The sequence below is a fragment of the Muntiacus reevesi genome, chromosome 1 (assembly GCF_963930625.1).
Source record: "Muntiacus reevesi chromosome 1, mMunRee1.1, whole genome shotgun sequence".
Classification (NCBI taxonomy): domain Eukaryota; kingdom Metazoa; phylum Chordata; class Mammalia; order Artiodactyla; family Cervidae; genus Muntiacus; species Muntiacus reevesi.
In genome coordinates this window covers 86,122,519-86,145,319 of record NC_089249.1, presented here as the reverse complement: position 1 = coordinate 86,145,319, position 22,801 = coordinate 86,122,519, and the positions used below count along the sequence as shown (strand labels likewise).

General features: G+C 47.9%; 1 protein-coding gene across 1 annotated transcript; it reads left to right on the top strand.

Moving 5' to 3' along the window:
* Positions 1-885: 885 nt before the first annotated feature.
* LOC136146916 (3 beta-hydroxysteroid dehydrogenase/Delta 5-->4-isomerase) lies at positions 886-12,938 on the top strand. The gene is made up of 4 exons (XM_065906019.1): positions 886-986; positions 1,123-1,344; positions 7,238-7,402; positions 10,904-12,938. Exons 2-4 carry the CDS (start codon positions 1,200-1,202, stop codon positions 11,713-11,715), a joined length of 1,122 nt encoding a protein of 373 aa, XP_065762091.1. The 5' UTR covers positions 886-986; positions 1,123-1,199; the 3' UTR covers positions 11,716-12,938.
* Positions 12,939-22,801: the final 9,863 nt, after the last annotated feature.

Genomic DNA, 22,801 nt, shown 5'->3' with positions numbered 1-22,801 from the left:
GCAGGAGACACAGGAAACCCAGGTTCTATCCCTGGGTCAGGAAGATCCCCTGGAGAAGGAAATGGCAACCCAGTCCAGCATCCTTGCTTGGAGAATCTCATTGACTGAGGAGCCTGTTGGGCTACAGTCCATGGGTTCACAAAGAGGCGGACACCATTTAGCGACCAAACAGCAACAACAATTAATATCTTTTAAAAAAAAAAAGAAACCCTTGATGACAGAGAAGTGATTCACTGTACAGTCCTGGGTAAGTTTAGTGAAAGGACAGGAGAAACTATAAGGGACCAAGGTGGCGATAGTTATGCTAACAGCCATACACCTACTCAAGTTGTGCAGGTCATCGAACTAGACAGTTATCACCAGAGAGCTTCCCTTCAATGGTGTTCTTCCTCCAGAAACCCAGAGCTCTGCAGGGGGAAAGAAACTAAGGTTCCAGATATATTGAGTGGGAAAAAAAATTGCCTTCCACAGAATTTAGTGATTGGAGCTTCCATCGCTGCAAATTTCTCAACTCTAAACTCTGCAAAACAGCAACATTTCAAAGAACACTCTGACAGAGGAGACAGTGGGCTGCAGTGGGTCCACCTCACCCCCACGCCCTCCAGATGTATTTGCTGCACAAGGCAACAGTGGATATTGCTGGATTTCTCCCCGTCCAGTTTAAGTTCACAGACTGTGGATCCCAGGCAGCAGACACTGACTGCCAGGAGTCCCGCTGAGGGTAGAACCAAGCATCTTTATCGTGCTGTGGCCTCGAAGCTTGCTCTCTCTTCCTATGCCTTGGAGGAATGAGAGATACAAGGCAAAGGTCACTACTTCTTGGAGAGGAAGTGAGGAGAGGTAAGCAATGATTACACCATAAGAGTTCAAGGCTGAGTGGGCTGAGTCAGAGGCAGCAGCATATAAAGCTCTCTCCAGTTCCGTCTTTGGGCGATCTGGAGATCAGAACCCCGGGTGCTTTCATCTGGCTTGCCACAATCTGACCGGTTAGAGCTTTTTCACTTTCTTTCTGCTGCTCCTGGGAGGGGGGCACAAGGGATTTTTACAAAAATGGAAAAGAAGGAACACCATGTGTCTTTATGAGCATGGAATCACTTGAACTCTCTTTTGGGCTCTCTCCAGCATCGTCCTCTCGCCCAATCTGCCCCCCCAGTGCTTTCTGGTTCCTGGTGAGCGTTTCTCAGTGCCCAGGTTTGGCCATGGAAGGATGGAGCTGCCTCGTGACCGGAGGAGGAGGATTTCTGGGCCAGAGGATCATCCGCTTATTGGTGGAGGAGAAGGATCTGCAGGAAATCCGGGTGCTAGACAAAGTCTTCAGACCAGAAGTTCGGGAGGAATTTTCTAGTAAGTAAGCTCAAGTCATGGGAGTGTAGCTCCCTTTGAAGACCTACGTGGGTGTGGGGGAGGGGGTTCTTTCTAGCAGTTTAAGGAAAGTTGTAGCCAAATCAAGGCTAATCCTGTTATCAGAAAGGAAGATCACAGATGGGGTAATACCATGGTATAATCACAGGTAGTGTCAGAAGATGGGGTAGGGTAATACATGGTGCAGTCCCAGATGGGTCAGAGGTCCCAGCCCAGGGTGAGAGGGTGGGCTGTGGACCAGACACTTAGAGTCTGTTCTTCTCATCTAGAAAATCATGTTTCTGTTTTCTCCCTTGTCCACGAGCCTTGTTACTTGTTGTGCACTGTCTGCAAAGGGCGAGCCAGTGCTGTTAACCTGGAGATGACACCACTGGGATCCAGAGCTTCTTGGTTGCCCTTGTCTTTCTGTGGCTTCACTGAGCATCTCTGTTGAAGGTGAAATAGAAGGAAGAGAGGGTGAAGTGTGCGAGTGTGTGTGTGTGTCTGTGAGTGTGTGTGTGTGTGAATGAGAGAGAGGGGGAATTAGAGAAGGAGCCAGAAAGAGCAGGGAGGAGAGAATGTACAGGCATGCAACAAGGGAGCCAGAAAGAGAACTAGAGGCAGCGTGAATGCAGACACACCTCCCGTGGATACCCTGTGCATCTCTTTGTACTATTTGCCTCTCTCCTCATCATCACAAGGACGTGACTACAGAATTCGCTAAAGCAGCTCATGGCTCTCTTTCCTGACTGCTGCCCATGATGCCAAGGCAAACGCTTGATTTATAATGTATTTTCCAACCTGCTTTGCTCCGAGATCCTCAAAATAACCTTGTGAGGATGGTAGGAGAGGATAACAAGGAATTGAGGTCAACAAAGGTAAAGCGACTTGTCGAGGTCTCTGGGATTGATGGGGAGCAGAGCTCAGATGAGCCCAGTCAATGCCCCGAGGGCCAACTCTTGACAAAGTGAGTCTTTAGTCTCTCCCATCTCCTGCCTGTGTGCCCCCAAACCAACTCCTTGTCTCCCCTCCCCAGTCCCAGTGGATTGGCCATCTATACACAGGCCCTGGCTGCCCAGGACCCCCCTCCCCAGCTCACTCTCCTGGACCCTGCCCATCACTCTGTTCTCCTTTCCCCTCCCTGACCTCTGCAAACATCCTGTTTCCTCTGCCCTCTGCTCCAACAGTGTCTTTGATTTTTTTAAAAAAATTCACAGATGATGAACACCAACCTTTTGTAATCCCTCCATCCCAGCAATATATACAGGCTGATGACATATGTCCAGAGAGAGTGATGCTCAACCTAGCAGAACAGCTCCCAAGGTGAATAAGTCAGGTGCAGGTGTGGGTGGGCAGGGGCCTCTGTCAAGATAATGACAGAGAAAACTTACGGGGTTCCTTTTGTGCCAGGCGCTGTGCCCGGCGTTTTACATGTATCAACTCATTTGCTCCTCATCACAACCCTCTCTCTGGGATGGATAACAGGGTCTTTGGTTTATTTTTCTTTTTTTTTTAATAAGAATACAGGCATATAAGAATCCAGTCGATTCGGGCGGCTATAACAAAATACTGCAGGCTGGGTATCTCATAATCTGAAATGTATTGGTCACAGTTCTGAAGTCTGTGTGTGTGTGCGTGCTTGGTTGCTCAGTCATGTCCAACTCTTTGTGTGACCCCAGGGACTGTAGCCTGCCAGGCTTCTCTGTCCCATGGGATTTTCCAGGCAAGAATACTGGAGTGGGTTGCCATTTCCTCCTCCAGGGGATCTTTCCAACCCGGGGATCGAACCTGCACTCCCTGTGTCTCCTGCATTGCAGGTGAATTATTTATCTGCTGAGTCATCTGAAATCTGGAAGTCCAAAATCAAGGCAGGGTCAAGTTCTGGTCAGAGGTATCTTCCTGGTTCATAGCTGCACCATCTTGCTGTGCCCTCTCTTGGTGGAAGGCATGAGGGATCTCTCTGCGGTCTTTTCTGTAAGAACATTAATCCTATCCATGCTCTACCTTCATGATCTAATAACCTCCCAAATGCCCCTAACTCTTAACACCATCACATTAGGATTTCAATGTGGCTCTGAGGGGACAGAAACGTGCAGACACAGCAGAGGTTAACTAACTTGTTCAAGGTCCCATCTCAGGAGACACCGGTTCAATCCCTGGGTCGGGGAGGTCCCCTGGAGGAGGTCATGGCAACCCAATCCAGTATTCTTGCCTGGAGAATCGCATGGACATTGGGGCCTGGGGGCAACAGTCCATAGGGTCGCAAAGAGTCACGCACAGTCTGGTTGCAGTATCTGGGCTCTCAACCGCCAGTCTGTCCAGTAGCTTCTCTCTGGGCCTCCCTCCAACCCCGCTCACAACAGGTAAGCTTCCATCGCATATTCATTCTATGCAAAACACTGGCCAAGCCCACAGAGGCTTGGAGGAGGAGGGAGCTGGAGGTTCCAGCTGAGGCATCTACAGCGCCCTCTGCTGGTCACTCTGCATCCCTGCAGACTAACGGGTGAGCGAGCAGTCGTTCCTTACTTGGCCTTTGAGCCAGTCTGCTGAAGTCAGCCTTGAAAGAGAGGAAGAGGAAGGGACAGGCAGGGAAGAAGTGGGGACACAATCAGAAAACTCTGCTCTCCAGCTAACTCCTCTGCCTTTCTCCCACTCTGTGGCCTTTTTGGAGTGGAAGGGGCTGGGGCGGAGCTAATCTCAAAGAGGCTTAAAGGAGAGCAGATGGTTTTATGAAGTCGTAACCTAAGAAGGAAATTCAGTCTATGAGGTCTCTACCTTCACGATCTAATAACCTCCCAAAGGCCCCTAACTCCTAACACCATCACATTAGGATTTCAACAATGGATCTGAGGGGACACAAGCATACAGACCGGATGTAGCAGAGGTTAATTAACTTGTTCAAGGTCCCACACCTGGAAAATGGCAAAACTGGATTTGAACCAGGCTGTCTGGCTGGCTCCCCGGGTGGTTCAGTGGTGATGAATCTACCTGCAACGCAGGAGGCTTTTCACTCTGGATTTCTCTCTCACTGTTCTCTGGCCAGCGGAGATGCCGGGGTCCAGCCTCGGCAGGATCCAGCGGGTACCCTCAGGCTGAACGGCGTCGGCGAGAGAGAGAGAGAGAGAGAGAGAGAGAAAGAGACAGAGAGAGAGAGAGAGAATGACCAGAGAGGGGTGTTTGCAGGGTCTGGCAGAGTCTGGCAGAGTCTGGCAGTGCTTTATTTTTTACCGTGGCTTTTATAACCTAGATTAGTACATTTCTAAGGGGAAGATAGTATAACATCACATCAGCTTGTTCGTCACGAAACCAGGGTGTTTTCTGCATACTTCTTTGTTTATGAGGGTCTTGTACATTATCTTCTGGCCTGGGGGCCTATTAACATTTTATGCAGGTCAGGTGAATATAAACCTATTTTCTCTTTCTATGGTGACCTTAACTGAAAGGTAGCAGTCTCACAGGGCAACAGTACAGAGTAGAAGTAGAGTTAACACAAAATAACTAACAGGGCAACAGTACAGAGTAGAAGTATAACTTCTACTCTGTAGAGTTAACACAAAATAACACAAAAATAAACACAAAATAACTCTACTCTGTAGAGTTAACACAAAACACTTCTACTCTGTAGAGTTAACACAAAAATTAATCCTTCTGCAGAAGTTGTCAGTTGCGTTTATCTAAGAAGTTTACCCCACACTGACTCTGCGACTTTGGTGAGGCAGCTTCTGCCTAGCACTCCTGGCTGACAATTAACAACCATTTCATTGTTACCACACTAGGGCTAAGTTCTTATTTCTCTAGATCTTTAACTATATTAACAATGGTTTCTGTAACACAACCTTAGCACATTAAAAGCAAAAACACAGCAAGCAAACGTCAACCCAATAACCACCTTTAGAATAATTTTTCTTGTGTTTTCTAATAGGACTCCTTCACCCCTCAAAAATGCTCTATGTCTGTTAGGGCTTTTATATAATCAGGTTCTTTATGCTATTTTATGATTAGGATATTATAAGCAATCATGCATATTAGTACCAAGGGCATAAATGCATTTGGCTAACAAACTACCAGCAAAGGAGTTTAAATTGAAACACTCTTTTCACCCTGGATAATCTCATAAAATACCACTACCTGGGAAACTTATTGATTAAAGTTCTAAATTGATTCTTATTTGGAAAGAGATTGGGGAAGGCCTTCTGCCTGTGACACAGAAATTAGGGAGTAGTCTATCGAGGCAGGCATCAGAAAGACAGATATCATCGTTAAGGTGAGCGCCGGGGGCAGCTTTTCGAAATCCCTGAAAACCTGATCTGCCTTGCCTGTCAGGTTTTCTCCTCGTGACCTTGTCATGGGTGGGATCTCATGAGCTGGCTTTTTCGAAACCCCTGAAAACCTGATCTACCTTGCCTGTCAGGTTTTCTCCTCATGACCTTGTCATGGGTGGGATCTCGTGTGCTGGCTCCCGGCATGGAGAGACTGGCCATTTCATCTAAATTGACTGATCCTGAATTGCTCTGCAGTCCTGCAAGTGGGTGATGGGACAGCAAGCAAGGCTTGAAGGCAGGTGGGCAGGCTGGAGCCTTCATTAGAAGTGTGACTTAAGACTATGCCTCTGAGCCTGGATGTCCTTGCCTGTAAAGTGGAAATCAGACTCCCTGTCTCATGAGATGGCTGGGAAAGGGAATTAGAAAGCTGAAAGCCATGTGTGAAATAAATAGCACAAAATAAGTGCAGGATACTTATCCAGGCTCTATATTTATTTCATGGGCAAATCTAAGGTGGGGCTTCCCTATAGTTCAGACAGTAAAGAACCTGGCTGCAATGCAGGAGACCCGGGTTCGACCCCTGGGTTGAGAAGATTCCTTGGAGAAAGGAAAGGCTACCCACTCCAGTATTCTTGCCTGAAGAATCCCATGGACAGAGGAGCCTGGCAGGCTACAGTCTGTGGGGTCGCACAGAGGAGGACACAGCCGAGAGGCAACACTAATCTGAGGAGGTGAAGTTGTGCCACCTCCAGTGGGCTTCAGAGGAGCCGGAGACCCTGATGACATCTCTGTGACCCTTGGCCAAAATGGCCAGAATGTTAGTCGCTTGGTGGCTGGCTCATTTTCAGCACTGATGTCTTCTTTTGATGATATCTAATAAGAGCTCTTGCAGTTAAATTCACCATTGGGGCCCATTCTAAATTCCTGTTAAAAAGCACCACCATCCTCTTAATCACTCAAGTGGAAAAAACTCGGGCTGCCTTTGACTCTTCCTCTCAGCCCATCTCCAGTAAGAACCAGGACCTGGAAGGTAAGGTCTGAAAGCCAAACTTTGGGCACTTCTCTTCTCAGCTCCCTCTGCTGGATCCCTGGTTCCTGTCCTCCTCATGTGAACAGTGGTGCCATGGCCCGATTAATCCCTCAATCACCTTGCTTTCTCTTAGCCACCCCTCACATTGATCCACTTTATAATACTGCAGCCGGGGTTTGCTTCCTACACCACAACTCTTGCTTACATGTCTCCTTTAATTTCAAATCCATACCTGATTCCCCATTGCATTTAATTTGAATTAAATGCAAATTCTTTCCTTAATGAATTTTATACATGCCCCATGAGTCTCTTTCACAATTTTGTGTTCCAGGCACTCTTGACTCCTCATAGCTCAAACTCTCTTTTTTATCTTTTTTGGAAGGAGATGGAATGGAAAGAGATGTTTGCTCCTTCTCAAGAAATGCTGTGCCTTCTGATTGCTATGCCCTTGTTGACTTGCTCCTTCCATGGGCTGTTCACCTCTCCTCCCTATCCCTCCTTCCCCTCAGTCTACCTGTCCTTGAAGACCTAAGTAAAATGCCACCTTTATCAGGAAACTTGCAGATTCAGAGAGCCTTCCAGTGACCTGCCTCCTTTCACACAGAGCTCCAGAGCAAGATCAAGCTGACCCTGCTGGAAGGAGACATTCTGGATGAGCAGTGCCTGAAAGGGGCCTGCCAGGGCATCTCGGCGGTCATCCACACTGTCTCTATCATCGATGTCAGGGATGCTGTCCCGCGAGAGACCATCATGAATGTCAATGTGAAAGGTACAGGGTCCTGGAGAGGAGCTGGAGGGAGATGGGCCAGTGAGGATCAGAAGCCAGGATAAGGGAGGGGGAGCCTGGTGAACACCTGCTGGGTGGACACCAAGCGTTTTTGCTCATCACCACTGACAGAGATTCCTGGTGGCTCAGAGAATAAAGAATCTGCCTGCAACTTGGGAGACCCGGGTTCAATCCCTGGGTCGGGAAGATCCCCTGGAGGAGGAAATGGCAACCAACTCCAGTATTCTTGCCTGGAGAATTCTGTGGACAGAGGAGCCTGGTGGGCTACAGTCTGTGGAGTCGCAAACAGTCAGATACGACTGAGTGACTAACATTTTCACACACTTTCTTACAATCAACAGAGATTCACAGCCATCATCCTCAGTTTTTTAGATGAGGAACTTGGGGCTGAGACGGGCTAAATAACTTGTCTAAGGCACTATGGAGAGAAGTGAAAGGTCTAGAATTTAAACCAATGCCTCTGTAAGTCCAAAGGCCACAAAAACCTTTCTGCTGGTCCAATCAAGTGTTGACTCAACTCCAACCTCAAATTCTTGTTCTCCGACAACCTCCTGCCTCCACTGTGTTGGACCAAGTGTTTCCTTGGTCATCACATTAGCCCTTCTGTGTGGCTATAAGGCAGGGGTCACAGTACGGCCAAGAACTAACTAACAGCTTTGTGATACGAGGTGCCCCCAGGTCAGGAGTGATGGGCCACAGCTCTGGGCCGGTTTCCTTCAGGCAAGACTTCCTGCAAAGGAAGAATCATAAGCGTAGTGAGAATGTTGAGAGGACTTCTGCTCACCCCCGAAAAGAATTCCTCACAAGAAAACTACCAAAGCTGGTTCACAGTGGTCCAGCAGTACAGAATTAGCCAGCTCTGGTCTTCCTGTAATATCTTCTTAACAAGACTAGTTTTACACTGTCCATAATGCCATCTCTTCAGCTCACTTGTTGTACAGTTGCTCAGTTGTGTCTGACTCTTTGCAACCCCATGGACTGCAGCAAGCCAGGTCTCCCTGTCCTTCACTATTTCCCAGAGTTTGCTCAAACTCATGTCCACTGAGTCAGTGATGCTATCCAACCATCTCATCCTCTGTCACCCCCTTCTCCTGCCCTCTATCTTTCCAGCATAAATGTCTTTTCCAATGAGTCACCTCTTTATATTAGGTCACCAGAGTATTGGAGCTTCAGTTTCAGCTCACTACCAGGTCTTTTTTTTTTTCCGTTCATTTTTTTGGTGGTACCACATGGTACATGGAATCTTAGTTCCCTGTCCAGGGATCGAACCCATGCCCTCCTGCTTTAGAAGTGGACCACCAGGGAAGTCCCACCAGGTCTATTATTGAAGAGTAGCTCAGGCGTCCAGAGTATAGCATCTTAAGATCCTTATCCCTTAAATGCTTCCTGGCTCTCTCTGAACTGTGGATTTCCAATCTACTTTAAATCTAGACACTTCGCTCAAGGGATTAGCTTAAATCCCTTATTAGCTTGCTGTGTAGTATCCTCCTCTGATCCCTGGAGGCCAGTCTCTCTAGGACCACAGCATCCCAGCCCCCAGCACATCTGCCTTCCACTTGCCCACCAGAATTAGTCTACTCAGAGACTATTTTTCTAAAACAACTCTTTGCTTTTACATCTCTGGCCTAAAATCACAGTCTCAAAAAAGACCCTTTCTAGTTTTGCCTTAGCCATACCCCTGGTTACCCCCACACTGCCAGGAGAGTGCTAACGGGTCTTGAGTTTTCAGCTTCCCTAATCCATAATTGCCTACTCTCCACAGCTCCCAACAAAAAGGGATTTGAAATCCCCGGGAAGAGTTAGAGGCCTCCATTGACTAAAACTAGTATCCCTGTATCACTCTCTGGTTTAGAAAATGCTTCACAATCATGGTCTTTTCTTCTTGTGCAATTTACGTGAGTACATGCTCAGTGGTTCAGTCGTGTCTGATTCTTTGGCCCCATGGACCACAGCCCACCAGGCTCCTCTGTCCATAGGGTTCTCCAGGCAAGAACACGGGAGTGGGTTGCCATTTCCTTCTCCAGGGGATCTTCCCGACTCAGGGATCAAATCTGTGTCTCCTGTACATCCTGCATTGGCAGGAGATTCTTTACCATTAGCTCTGAATTATCTCTGCTTTTAGATTTAAGTTTTTTTAATGAGGCTGTCTTTCCTGAAAATCAAATTGCACAAAGACATTAAAAGGCTTTTTTAAAAAAAAAAAAAAAATACCACTCCAAAATGATGTTTTTTCCAGGAAATCATTTCTTTCCTGTAGGGAAGACTCTGGGTTACCTCTAGGAGCTGAAATTCTCCCCAGGTTAAGGAATTCTACAAGATCCTCCCATAACATATATTACCAGCAGAGGGCGCACTCCTTTCTGGTTCTTCACCAGGCTCAACACATAAGGCCATTGACAGGCTCCAAAAGACTAGTATTGATAAAAGGTTTACCACCCCAACTTTTCATACCTCGGTAAAAGGAGTCATAGCCAAAATTAGGAGTGGCCATTGCAAGAAGCAAAATCAGAAACACAGTCCGGATCTCCAGCTTCTCCCCAGAACCCACCATTCATTTGCTCAGTGACAAAAAGTCCTTGTGACAATTTTTTATTGATCTTCAAAAAAAAAGATAAGAAAATACCAACAATTCAATGTATTATAAGAGTATATATTACTTGCATCTTGCCTGGACAATCCCCTGGACAGGGAGGCTGGTGAGCTACAGTCCACAGGATCACAAAGAGTTGGACACAACTGAAGCAACTTAGCATGCACGCTCGCATTACTTACATACAACTCTGTGTGTGTGTGTGTGTGTGTGTGTGTGTGTGTGTGATGTGAGTCCTTCAGCTGTCCTCCTATGGACCAGAGTTGTCCCTATTCTAGGAATATGCCCCCCTAATCTTTTAAGTTTACAACAGCTGTCTTTAGGACTTCCCTGGTGACTCAGATGGTAAAGAAGCCACCTGCAATGCAGCAAACCCAGGTTCAATCCCTAAGTCGGGACAATCCCCTGGAGAAGGAAATGGCACCCACTCCAGTATTCCTGCCTGGAGAATTCCGTAGACAGAGGAGCCTGGCAGGCTACAATCCATGGGGTTGCAGAGTCGGACATGACTGAGTAACTAACACTTTTACTTTTTCATTTCAGCCCACCTTTAATGAGGTGCTGGAGATGACAAATGATCATTTTTAAATCTCTTTACTCTGCAAAATATAAAGTGACAACTCGTTCTTTTCCAACATTAAGAGTACAAACACGTTCCATGTAAATCCCCAAAGTCCATGAAATCCAAATGCTTGCAGTCCAGAACCCAAGTCTTGTTCTCCTTTCATTTCCGCTTTTGTCCTATGGCTTTAGCATGGTTGGATCTTAGCCAGGGACAATGCACTGCTCAGATGTGATAGCCACTGCTCTTCAGGACGAGGGGCAGACACGGTGCACGGCAGGGCTGGGCCTGGGCTGTGTCCGGACACTGACGCTGTGCTTCCTTTGGGCAGGTACCCAGCTGCTGCTGGAGGCCTGTGTCCAGGCCAGCGTGCCGGTCTTTATCCACACCAGCAGCATAGAGGTGGCTGGGCCCAACTCCTACAGGGAGATCATCCAAGATGGCCACGAAGAAGAGCATCATGAATCAACGTGGTCCTCCCCATACCCATACAGCAAGAAGCTTGCCGAGAAGGCAGTGCTGGGAGCTAATGGGTGGGCTCTGAAAAACGGTGGCGCCTTGTACACTTGTGCCTTGAGGCCCACGTACATCTACGGGGAGGGGAGCCCATTCCTTTCTGCCTACATGCACAGAGCCTTGAAGAACAATGGCATCCTGACCAATCACTGCAGGTTCTCCAGAGTCAACCCAGTCTATGTTGGCAATGTGGCCTGGGCCCACATTCTGGCCTTGAGGGCCCTGCGGGACCCCAAAAAGGTCCCGAACATCCAAGGACAGTTCTACTACATCTCAGATGACACGCCTCACCAAAGCTACGATGACCTCAATTACACTTTGAGCAAAGAATGGGGCTTCTGCCTGGATTCCCGGATGAGCCTTCCTATTTCTCTGCAGTACTGGCTTGCCTTCCTGCTGGAAATAGTGAGCTTCCTGCTCAGTCCAATTTACAAATATAACCCCAGCTTCAACCGCCACCTACTGACTCTTTCAAACAGCGTGTTCACCTTCTCCTACAAGAAAGCTCAGCGAGATCTGGGATATAAGCCCCTCTACACTTGGGAGGAAGCCAAACAGAAAACCAAGGAGTGGATTGGCTTCCTGGTGAAACAGTACAAGGAGACCCTGAAAACAAAGATTCACTGACCTAGGAGTGACAATGATGGGAATGTGGACATGTGGGTATGGTTAGCAGATGTCTATCGAGCGCTCCCCTTGAGGCTTCATACAAAAAGTAACACAGACACAAGCCTGGGTCCTCCTGCCTCCCTTTTAGAAGATGCTCATCGGCCTTCCGCCTCTAGAAACTGTGTCTTTCGCTGGCCCAAGTGGAAGCTTTCTTCCTTACCCTCCTCCAGGGGACAGACAAGGTGATTTGCTGCAACTGCTGATACTAAAATCTCAGTGGCAGATTCTGAGTTATTTGGGCTTCTTTTTACTTCGAGTTTTGCCTCTTAGCTCCACTTTCTTTGTTAAATGTAAAAGCATTTCTTTTAAAAGTTCATATTCCTTCATGCAGCTCAATAAACATGATCAACGTTTTCTTGACTCATCGGGAGGAAGTTGTGGTTTACGTGAATACATTCTCTTTTGTTCGCCCCTCCATTTACAGATATCAGCCTTTTCTATTCAGAGAAGCAGCGTGGGACTGGGCTGGGCAGAGTGTTGGCAGGTGGACGATAGGGTTGACAAGGACTTACTATGTTTCAGGCACCTACTGAATGACTCACATATATCATTTATTTAACCCTCACCAGAAGTCTACGAGGTAGGGATGACTGACTATTCCCTTTTATGAATAAGGAAACATGCTCACAATCACACCGTCTAGTGAGAGACTGGGACATTTAACCCAGATAAACTTGAGAACCCTTATCTGCCACTGAAGTGTGTCTGCTGCTGGCAAATGAGCTGCTAGGGTGCAGCAGGAAAACTGGACATGGGGTACGGATTCTTGGGAGCGCCCAGATCGCTTGGGTCACCTCCTTCTTGCCCGGTTCTGGCAGGAGACACCCTAGGGCCAAGGAGAGCCCCTCACGGGATCTGGGAGGTTTCCCTACCCTTGGCAGCTGGGAGGAGAAAGAGAAACAGGGGTGCAGCCAGCTCCACGGCTAGTGCCAGCGTCCCTGAAGGTCCCTAGAACACACTTGCATGTATGTGTGTCTTGGCCACTCCGGTAACTCAGAAGCCAATAATCCAACGTTCTTTCAAATCACACAATGAAGCCACATGACGGGGTCCCAAGCAAGTAAAGGGAACAGATGTGAATGTCCCTGAAAATGTCTCTCCCACTGGTGCCAAAGTCAAGATTTAGCTCCTCCAGATTTAGCTCCTGCTCCTCCTCCGCCTCCTTCCTCCTCCCCATCTCTCCCTCACCCTGACTCCTCTCTTCCCTCCCCTCTCTCAGCCTCTGTTCCTTTCCTCCATCTCTCCCTAGCCTCTAGCCCTCTCATCCTTCTCAGTTTCCCCGAGGAAGGGAGGCCAATGGAGACATGTTTGGGGACTTAAAGGATGACACGCTCATTAACTGATTGGAGGACAAGCAGTCAAAAGAGACACTGTCAGACCAACAAGGACCGTGTGACCCGCAGGAGAGGAGGTGGCCCGGAGGGTCAGGGGCGGGGAGGTGGGGCTGTCTCGTCTAGACCAGGGTGTCGCCTGTCATTGTGAGCCCCGGCCACAACAAGAGTCACGCCCAGCACCAAGGTGGCCTCTCTCTTACCCAGGGGATTTGCAGATGATGAATTCAGTTGAATTTGATGACCGCAAGATCGTTTAAGTATTCACTCTTAAGGAGAAAAGGGAAAAAGCACTCTGGCTGGGAGAAACGGGTTTCTATCACCTTAAAAACCCCAAAGGGGGAAAAAAATAAATAAATAAACAAAGGACAGAGGATCAGCCCTGGGAGATCAGTAAATGGTCCCGGGGTGAGACAAAGTGAGAGATGGAACACCCGCTTCCTGCCTTCCTCCAGGACGCAAAACACAAGCGGCAGCCTCCGTCCAGCCGGGTAAGATGTGCAAACCCTCATATGTTTATGCCGATGAGGAAGGAAGGAAAGGAGGTGGTGGAGGCTGAGACAAAAGTTCCCTCCGGCCGTTTTCAGTCTCCTGAAATCCCACAAACATAAACCCGCCAGAGCTGCCCTCCCAGGGGAGGGAGGTGGCCTTGTCACCAAAGGGCAAGCGGGGTTGGTGTGAGAGAAGAAAGAGGAGAGCGGATCTGGCCGGCTGTTGGTCTCCACTGAACAAGCTAAAGAGACCTGGGAGTGCTTTGACCAGCGAAGCCGCGTCCTGACAGACTCGGCTCCCTGACACCCGCCCTGGCGGTCCGCGCTCGCGCACAGGAGCGCTCGGTGCACTACGGGCAAGCACCGCACGGGGGCAGCAGAGACCCGAGGGAAGAGGGAAGCCGCCCCGCCGCCCCGCTCCGCCCGCACACCTGGGTGATCGCGTGGGGTACGGCTGAACGAGTGGACGCAAGCCAGCCACGTGCTCAGCCACCAGTTACTGCTCTGGATGCTGGGTCTGCAGAGCGGAGCTGAACAGAAGTTATTGGGAAAAGCCTCAAGGACGAGCTGGGACCGCAGCTAGGTCTCGGAGGAGAGAGCTGGGACTTAGGCAGGAACTGAGTGAGGTGGTCCAGGCAGCGGGAAGCAGCTGAGCAGCGGCCGGGGCAGGCGGGGGCGGCGCTGGGAGAGGGGAGGGGGCGGAGGGAGGGGAGAGAGGACCCAGGTCCGCCGGGCGAAAAGGGTTTGCCCCGGGGAGATTGGGTAGTTTAGACTGCCCCCCCAAGTTTGAGGAGGCAAGCCTCAGAGGGCCGAGGTGGAGCTGGCAGGAGGGTGACTGGCCTGGGGAAGGAGGGGCAGAAAAGCGACAAAGGACCTGAAGCGGCCGGGGGAAGGCAGACCAGACAGCTGTGGTGGAAACTGCAGGACAACTACAATATCCCCAGTTACTTCATTAACAAACAGATGAGGACAACGACAAAACCCACCCTCACAATTTCTCCTCTCTCACAAGAAATCCCAAATACCCCCCAAAGCGTCAAAATCCGAGAGATCTGGGATTGAGACCTATCTTCTCCCTGAAGGCCTCAATGCTTATAGGCAGCCTGGCCCACCCCAGAATGGATGGAGCAATTTAAGTCTGGATCACACTTCACGTGTACTCTAGGTTTTTTAATGCAGAAATTTCAGTGTGTTTAATGACAAGTTGCTAACCTGGATCTTGCTGGAGTGTACTGTAATATATGATACATACTCTTATTACCTTGTTAAAATCCAAAAGAAATCTGAATTCAAAAATATATCTAGCCCTGAGGGTTTGGGGTAAAAGAATGGGAACCTCAACCAGCAAAATTATGAACCAAGTATGGTTCTAACACATTTTAGATGAGTGTGTGTGCGTTCAGTCATTCAGTCCTGACTCTGCAGACCCATGGACTGTAGCCCGCCAGGCTCTGCAGCCCGTCTGTGGGATTTCCCAGGCAACAATACTGGAGTGGGTTGCCACTTCCTCCTCCAGGGGATCTTCCCGACCCAGGGATCAAACTTGCACCTCTTGTGTCTCCTGCATTGGCAGGCAGGTCATGTACCACTAGCACCACCTGGGCCTGCTAAGTCGCTTCAGTCATGTTGAACTCTTTGTGAACCTATGAGCCATAGCACATCCGGCTTCTCTGTCCATAGGATTCTCTAGGCAAAAATACTGAGGTGGGTTGCCATTCCCTCCTCCAGTGACTCTTCCCAACTCAGGGATCGAACCTGCATCTCTTTCATCTCCTGCATTGTCAGGCAGGTTCTTTACCCCAGTGCCACCTGGGAAGTCCCATATATATAATAATACTCAGTCAACATCCAAAAGTAGGTACGCTTATTATCCTAGCCTAATATATGAGGAAATGGAGACAGAGAGGTCAATAACTTGCTCCAGGTCTTTCAGCAAGTTATGGTTCAGTTCCAGTAATAAAAAGCTTTTGACTTCAACGCTCTTACATAAAGATGGCAAACTCACATGCCTGCAGGAGCCAGGTACCATGTGTAAGTGAGGCAGGCAAGAGCTAAGAGGCCTCAGGGAGTGGTGGGGAGTGTGGTGTGCAGGGGAGCACATACTTCATCTCAAGGGGGTAGCAGTCACAGACCCCCCCTCCCATGACTCAAGTGGGAATATACCCCAAATCACCAGATCTTCTGACTCTTCAAGGAAAGCAAAGCTTCCTAATTTTTTATGTGAAATCTTTTGATTTCTAAATACTGTCAACTAATTCTAAATTTTAAAAACAGTGTGAAGACCAGTTCTGGGAATGGGACCAGTGTGGGTTTGTGCTCAAATTTTATGTGTAATAGCTTATTTCTTTAAAAATGGGCAGTGAGGTGTTGAAGGCAATCTGTTCATTTTTGGCGCTAGGTCTCGAGTATACATAACATTATCTTCTGTACTTTTCTGTATGTTTGATATATGTTATAATTTTTAAAACATTAATTTTGATTTTAAAAAAGTTCAAAATAACAAAACACATCTGTGGGCTGGACTGACACCTAAGGCTTCTGGTTTTGCATCTCTGCTTTCAGTCTAGTGGAAGCAATAAAATAGGAGGCATGGTCAGTTCCGTGCACAGTAAAATGTACCAAGTGCCCTTAGAAAGGTAAAATGCTTTTGGAGGGTCCTCTCTGGGTAGGGTACTCCACAGAGCCCTTGCACTGGGCCTTGATGTTGACAGTTGGGTAGGACTTCAACAGGCAGAAATGTGGGGGGATGTATGCCAGCCAGAGGCGATAGAGACGGGAAAGATACAGAGGTGAGAGATGGGAGTCATTTTCAGGCAGTGAAGAGACCCGTGTGGAAAGACCAGATGCGGGAAAGAATGGAGGACACACCTGGAAAAACTTGGTGGGTTCCCTTGGTCACCTGTAGGAGACTGCCTTCCTTCCCCTTCCAGAGACCATCTGACGTTTAACTACATGTCACATGCCTCACCTTCTCTGGCAAATTAGACTCTTTAAGAACAAGGAGCATGTCTCCATACCTGCCCCCTCTCCCCACGCCCCTGAACAACAAATATCAGTAGTCAGACTGTGGAATGTGGAGATTATTCAATATGCAGTGGGAAACCCCTGAAGATTCTTGTTCAGCTGTCCCTGGACGATTACTTTGGCAGCAATGTGTAGGATGGATTGGAAAAGATTAAAAGGCTACTTCAAGAATGTAGGCAAGAAATAAAGGCTTGATTTATGTAGTGTTAACAAAGGGAACACACAGGGCAGCTGAGGCCAGCCTGAGGCAGGACAGACACTACTTTGGGCAAGGCCTGAGTGAGCACCCCATGTACCCACTTTCTGAAGCCAGAGACCTCAGTGGCCTTCCCTTACTCTCCCTCCAGCCTATCATTCAGTCTTATCGGCTTCACCTCCCAGACACCTCCCGAAGCTGTTGCCTGCCTCCCCGGTAACCCAGCCTGGGTCAGGCCTCCCTGCCTCAGAGTCATTATCCGTGAAATTCATTCTCGGTAGTTTTGCCAGAGTTATCCATCCTACATAAAAACTGTCCATGTCACTCTCTTCTGTGAAACCATCCAGTGAAGGAGCCTCAGGACTCCTTGGATAGTCCTGAGTGTCTTAGGACAACATAGAAAGCTTCTCAACAGACTGGTGGTTGCCAAGATGGGAGGAGGAAGGGGAGGATAACTGGTTAGCAGATGTAAGCCTTTATATATAGAAAGGATAAACAACACGGTCCTATTGTAGAGCACAAAGAACTATATTCAATATCCTGTTGCAACCAAACAGGGTTCTTGGCCGGTCCCAATCAATAGCAATTGACTGGAGGCCAGATGAGAAATTCAGGCAAGGCTTTATTGGGGTCCCTGCTGCGGCAAAGGGGAACGAGGACGAACAACACGTTCCCTTGCTTGCTTATCCCCCTGCTGAGGGGGCAAGCTTGTTCCTTCTATGGGGTGAGGGTAGGGGTGTGTCCAGGGGTCGGGTTTAAGAGGTGGCTTAGGTGTTTTGCCCACCCTTTTGGTGGTATTGCGTGCAGGGGGCATGTTGCTCACCCCCAACTTTTCCTCCAGTTTCTTCAAAAAGTGGCAGTTTTTTCATTTCTTTGTATCTTTTGGATCCAGTATTTACCCCAACCAAGTTGGGGTAAACCAAAACCACAGTTATTTTTAGTCCCTAGTCCTGTATAGTTCCTTTGTATTTTATTTCTTGAGGAGAGGTGTGTCCAAGTGCATGTGCAACAAAGTATCCCAGGTCCCAGGCCTGTCTCACTATTATGAACCATAATGGAAGAATTTTTAAAAATGACTGTGTGTGTATAGATATACACATATTAACACAATGTTGTGTTAATTGCTGCTGTATAGAAGTGGTTCAGTTATGCACACACACATATATACATTTTCATGTAGGTGTATATATATATACGCAAATGTACATATGTATGTAGTAGTGGTAAGTCGCTCAATTGTGTTCAGCTGTTTGCAACCTCATGGACCGTAGCCCACCAGGCTCCTCTGTCCATGGGATTTTCTAGGCAAGAATACTGGAGTGGGTTGCCATTTCCTCCTTCATGGATATATGTATGTATGTATATTTATATGTATACATATAAATACATACACAGATAGATATATATATATGTGTGTGTGTGTGTGCATAACTGAATCACTTCTCTATAGCAGTAATTAACACAGCATTCTAAATCAACTACACTTCAATTTTAAAAGAAAAGATCTTAAGAGCTAACTCTTGCCTACCTCTCCAGACTAAATTCCCACCAATCTCTGCCCTGTCTCCAGATTCTCCAACTTTATGCTGCAATAACAGGCCCAAATTGGGAGCTGCTGGCATGTATCATCTTTTACATATTCCTGTACCAATGCATGGTGCTCCTTCTGCTTTGAGCTCGCCCACCTCTCCTGCCACATCCTTCTCAACTCCTTATTTAACATTCAGTGCTTCCCATTTTATCACCTCTGCACCATGTGGGTATCTAATTGCTATTCATATATTCTGCTTCCCTCACTACACGTTTATATTCTTGAGGGTGAGAACTCACCATTTCATCTCTGTGTCCCCTATGCCTGGCCCTCTATCTGTCACAAAATGGTCACACGATGGACAGATGACAGGTGGGTGAATAGACAGACAGACAAACACACACGAACAACTGAATTGCTGAGGTGGGGAGTGAAGGGAGGCAGAAGAAATGACAATTCTAGAATGAATTCAGCAATAATATCAGGGTATTAATGAACCTGAAGAAGTTGGACCTTCATTATGAGAATCAGGAAAAAGAGAAGAAACCACACTTCCTCTTAGGGGGTTAGGGGTAGAAATATGAACAGTGAGTGAGTGATGAGTAAGTGAAGAGAATATGAGAGCAAAGAGGTTTTTGTGAAGGCAAAACTTAGCTGCTAAGATTTTAAGGGTTTTAGAAATTAGATACACAACCTGAAACGACCTCATGCCCAGGAGTTTTGTACTACAGAAATAAGGGGATCCTACTTTTACTGAAAAGCTGAACTCATAAGAAAATCTCCCACTCCCTTAAGTGATTTGGGATGTGTGTGCTCAGTCACATCTCTATTCAACCCCAAGGACGCTGTCTCCTGCCTCCTCTGTCTATAGGATTTCCCAGGCAAGAATACTGCAGTGGGCTGCCATGCCCTCTGCCACGGGATCTTCCTGACCCGGGGATCAAACCTGCGTGTCTCCTGCATTGCAGGTGGATTCTTTACCACAGAGCCACGGGGGAAGCCCAAGTGACTCAGGGTAAGGACAGCTCAATCCCTCAAGCTACAGCAAGTGCTTCTGGAAGCATCAAGGGAGGGGACTTCCCTGGTGGCCCAAGTGGTTAAGAATCCACCTGCCAAGGCAGGAAACATGGGTTCAGTCCCTGGTTTGGAAAGATCCCACATGCCAAGGGACAACTAAACCGGTGCACCATGGCTACTAAAGCCCAGGTCCCTAGAGCCGGTGCTCCACAAGAGAAACCACCACAATGAGAAGCCCTCGAACTCCAACTAGAGAAAGGCCGCATGTAGCAACAAAGACCTAGTGCAGCCATAAATAATTTTAAAAAGCATCGGGGGCATCTGGGAGAAGTTCACGGGGGAGTCCTTTTCCTTTGTCATGGCCCAAGATCCCAGAGATCTTGAGCAGGGAGGGGACCTGGTATTTCAAGGCGTGAAAGAGGTTCATTATGACAGAATGGAGCCTCTGTTGGGATGGAATCCAAGAAAAAGTGGATTGACCACTCTGTTCCCAAGGGCAGGGGGCCCTGATAAGTGATAAGGTAAGTTGCTCAGTCGTGTCTGACTCTGCGATTCCATGAACTATATAGCCTACCAGGCTCCTCTGTCCATGGAATTTTCCAGGCAAGAGTACTGGAGTGGGTTGCCATTTCCTTTTCCAGGGGATCTTCCCAACCCAGGGACCAAACCCAGGTCTCCTGCATTGCAGGCAGACGCTTTACCGTCTGAGCCACAAGGGAAGCCCAGGGGGCCGAGGTCAGTCGCAAACTCTGGTACAGTCACCAGTCTGTCCTAGAGAACTGAAGCTCCTCATATGCAGTCTTTCCATCATAAACTGAAGAAACTGCACCAGAAAGTCAGCCCTTCTTCCAAAATAGATGCTGGAGACAGAGGGTGGGCATGAGGTGGGCTACTGGCCCTCCTGGCACAGACCCTGGCCATTAAGGTAGGGAGAGCGTACTCACGGCTGGGGATCTAGAATCCTCCCCCCACCACCTGAAGTGCAAAGTCCCTGGCAGTTATGAACAGGGCATCTTCACCGGCATGTGGATTGAGAGGTGACCCGTGCTTGACTTCATGCTCTGCCGGGAGGGCCCCCCTTTGATTTGCAGAGCCCTTAAAATTACACAGCCAGCCCTGATTAGGAACATGTCTTTCAGCAGTGGGCAAAACAGCTCTTGCTTAATCATAGGTATACAGGGAACGCTGTCTCCTGCAGGGGAAATCAAAGGAGCACCTTCTGCAGATAAATGTCTGCTCTGAATGCTTCCATTGACTCCCTAGTCTCCAGCAACTTGGGGGGCCTGGAACCTTTCAGTTCTTTCAGTCAGGATGAAACCCCTCCAAATACATGCGTGGGAATGCCAACCTGATCAATGCACACACACTGATAACTTTTTTTCAAACTTCTTAAGCATAGGACAGCTTGGTACTTGGGACCCTTTGCCACCCACCTCTTTGGTTTCCAAAGCTGAGCATCTTGGTCACTGTGATGAGGTGGGTCACCTCATCATAGACGGATACAGAGGGCTGTGAACAGTGTGACTTGGATCCCATCAGGACAGCTGGAAATTGAAAACTAATGGAATGTGTCCGGGGCTAACAGAAGTGACCTTGAAACAAAGGCAGGCGGCAGTGAACTGCAGACACTTGAGCTCTGGCCGGGAAAGACAAGAGCAGGACACTCATCTGCTCAAGCTGGGACCTCCTCCTCTTTCCCTCCGGCAGCAAAATTTAGGAAACAATTTGACTGCCAAGTGCAGCTGAGAAAAAGAGAAATGTGTGGAATTTTGCTTTGTTAAGTGAGCTGAGACAAGGGATGAAGGTCAGAAAGAAGGGAAGGCAGGCTTTCTGCAGTTGGCAAATACAGAGAAGGGCCGGTGGCAGCCAGCGATGCCCCTGGGGCATTATCTGAGGAACAGCAGACAGGCATTTTTCCTGACTCTTACTTATTATCTTTAACTATTTGGGGAAGGCATGTGTGAAACAGAGGCCTACCAAGAGTAGACAGGCAGCAGTGCCTGCTCTGTCTGACAATACCCTTTGCATCTGAACGGTCCCCTCTGTACCCCAAGGCAGACAAAAGGGTTTGCGGCTTAGGAATCTTACCTAACCATAATCCCCAAGGAAGAAAGGAGGTGCTTAATTCATCCTATAGACCTCTCAATCCTGGCTGAGTTTCCATGAAATACCCATTAAAATCACCTGGGAAGTCTTAATAAAATCATGATGTACTTGGACATCACCCCAGACCAGTTAACCAGTGCCTTGAACAGTTTTGTTTGTTTGGGATAGGGTTGTTTTTAAAACTCCAGATCCAACCTGTCAATCCTAAAGGAAATCAACCCTGAATATTCATTGGAAGGACTGATGCTGAAGCTGAAGCTCCAATACTTTGGCCACCTGATGGGAAGAGCCGACTCACTAGCAAAGACTCTGATGCTGGGAAAGATTGAAGGTGGGAGAAGGGGGTGACAGAGGATGAGATGGTTGGGTGGCATCAATGAATGTAAGTTTGAGTAAACTCTAGGAGATACTGAAGGGCAGGGAAGCCTGACATGCTGTAGTCCATGGGGTCACAAGGAGTCAAACATGACTTAGCAACTAACAAGGTAATCCTACTGTGCAGTTAATGTTATATTAAGAAAATCTGTCTGAAATGAATCAAACCTGGAGAATTCCAAGTTGATTAGATATACTTTCTCTAACTGGAACATGGATCGAGGCTGCCCTAACTGAAGTCCAGGTTGAGCATCCCCTCACCATGCATCACCTAAGACCAGGTTTACTGCTGTGTTCCCATAAGGCACTGAACGGGTACTTCAAATGCCTGGTTTAACATAGCTTCCCGGGGACTAGGAATTAAACTGGTGGTTGCTTCGAGCCAGAATAGTCAGGCTCAGGGAGAAATGCTGCGATCACAAACTGACTGCCTCCTTACAGGACTAGAACCCAGCAGTCGCTGGCCCTGCTCAGCAGCGCAAGGGCTGTGGATATTCACTTGAGGAGGTAGTTGCGATCACGAAAAGAAATTAAGCTGCCTTTCATGTTCTTTTCTATTACTTGAGAACCCCTTCTTTTCAAACTACTGTGCCATTGTTTTCAGGGGCAGAGACTAGCTAGAAAATACTTTGAGCAAGTTTAGTCTAGCTGATAAGTTGCATTCCATATTATCTGGACTCATTAAGCTATATTTTTGAAAACTGGGTGAAAGAAAATACTTTGTTGTGTGATTCAAGAATACATTCTTTACAGATCAGAAATGGGACCTGAAACTGCTTCCCTCCTGTCACTGTAGTCCTGCCTACTGCCAAAATTCCTCACAGATTGCTTCTTACAAGGAATGAAGACAGATCTTTGGAAATTGCTACAACAGTATAACATTAACACATTCCCAACAGCCCAAAGCCACATTAGTGCAGAAATGTTGCTCTGAACTATTGGTTAGAACGGGCAGACTACTTAAGACATCAGC

What these genes read in the sequence shown, in the direction of transcription:
- LOC136146916 (XM_065906019.1), top strand. Translation starts at nt 1,200, where the DNA reads ATGGAAGGATGGAGCTGCCTCGTGACCGGAGGAGGAGGATTTCTGGGC. An exon ending in AGTTCGGGAGGAATTTTCTA is followed by an intron (nt 1,345 to 7,237) that starts GTAAGTAAGCTC and finishes CCTTTCACACAG; the next exon opens with AGCTCCAGAGCAAGATCAAG. An exon ending in CATGAATGTCAATGTGAAAG is followed by an intron (nt 7,403 to 10,903) that starts GTACAGGGTCCT and finishes TCCTTTGGGCAG; the next exon opens with GTACCCAGCTGCTGCTGGAG.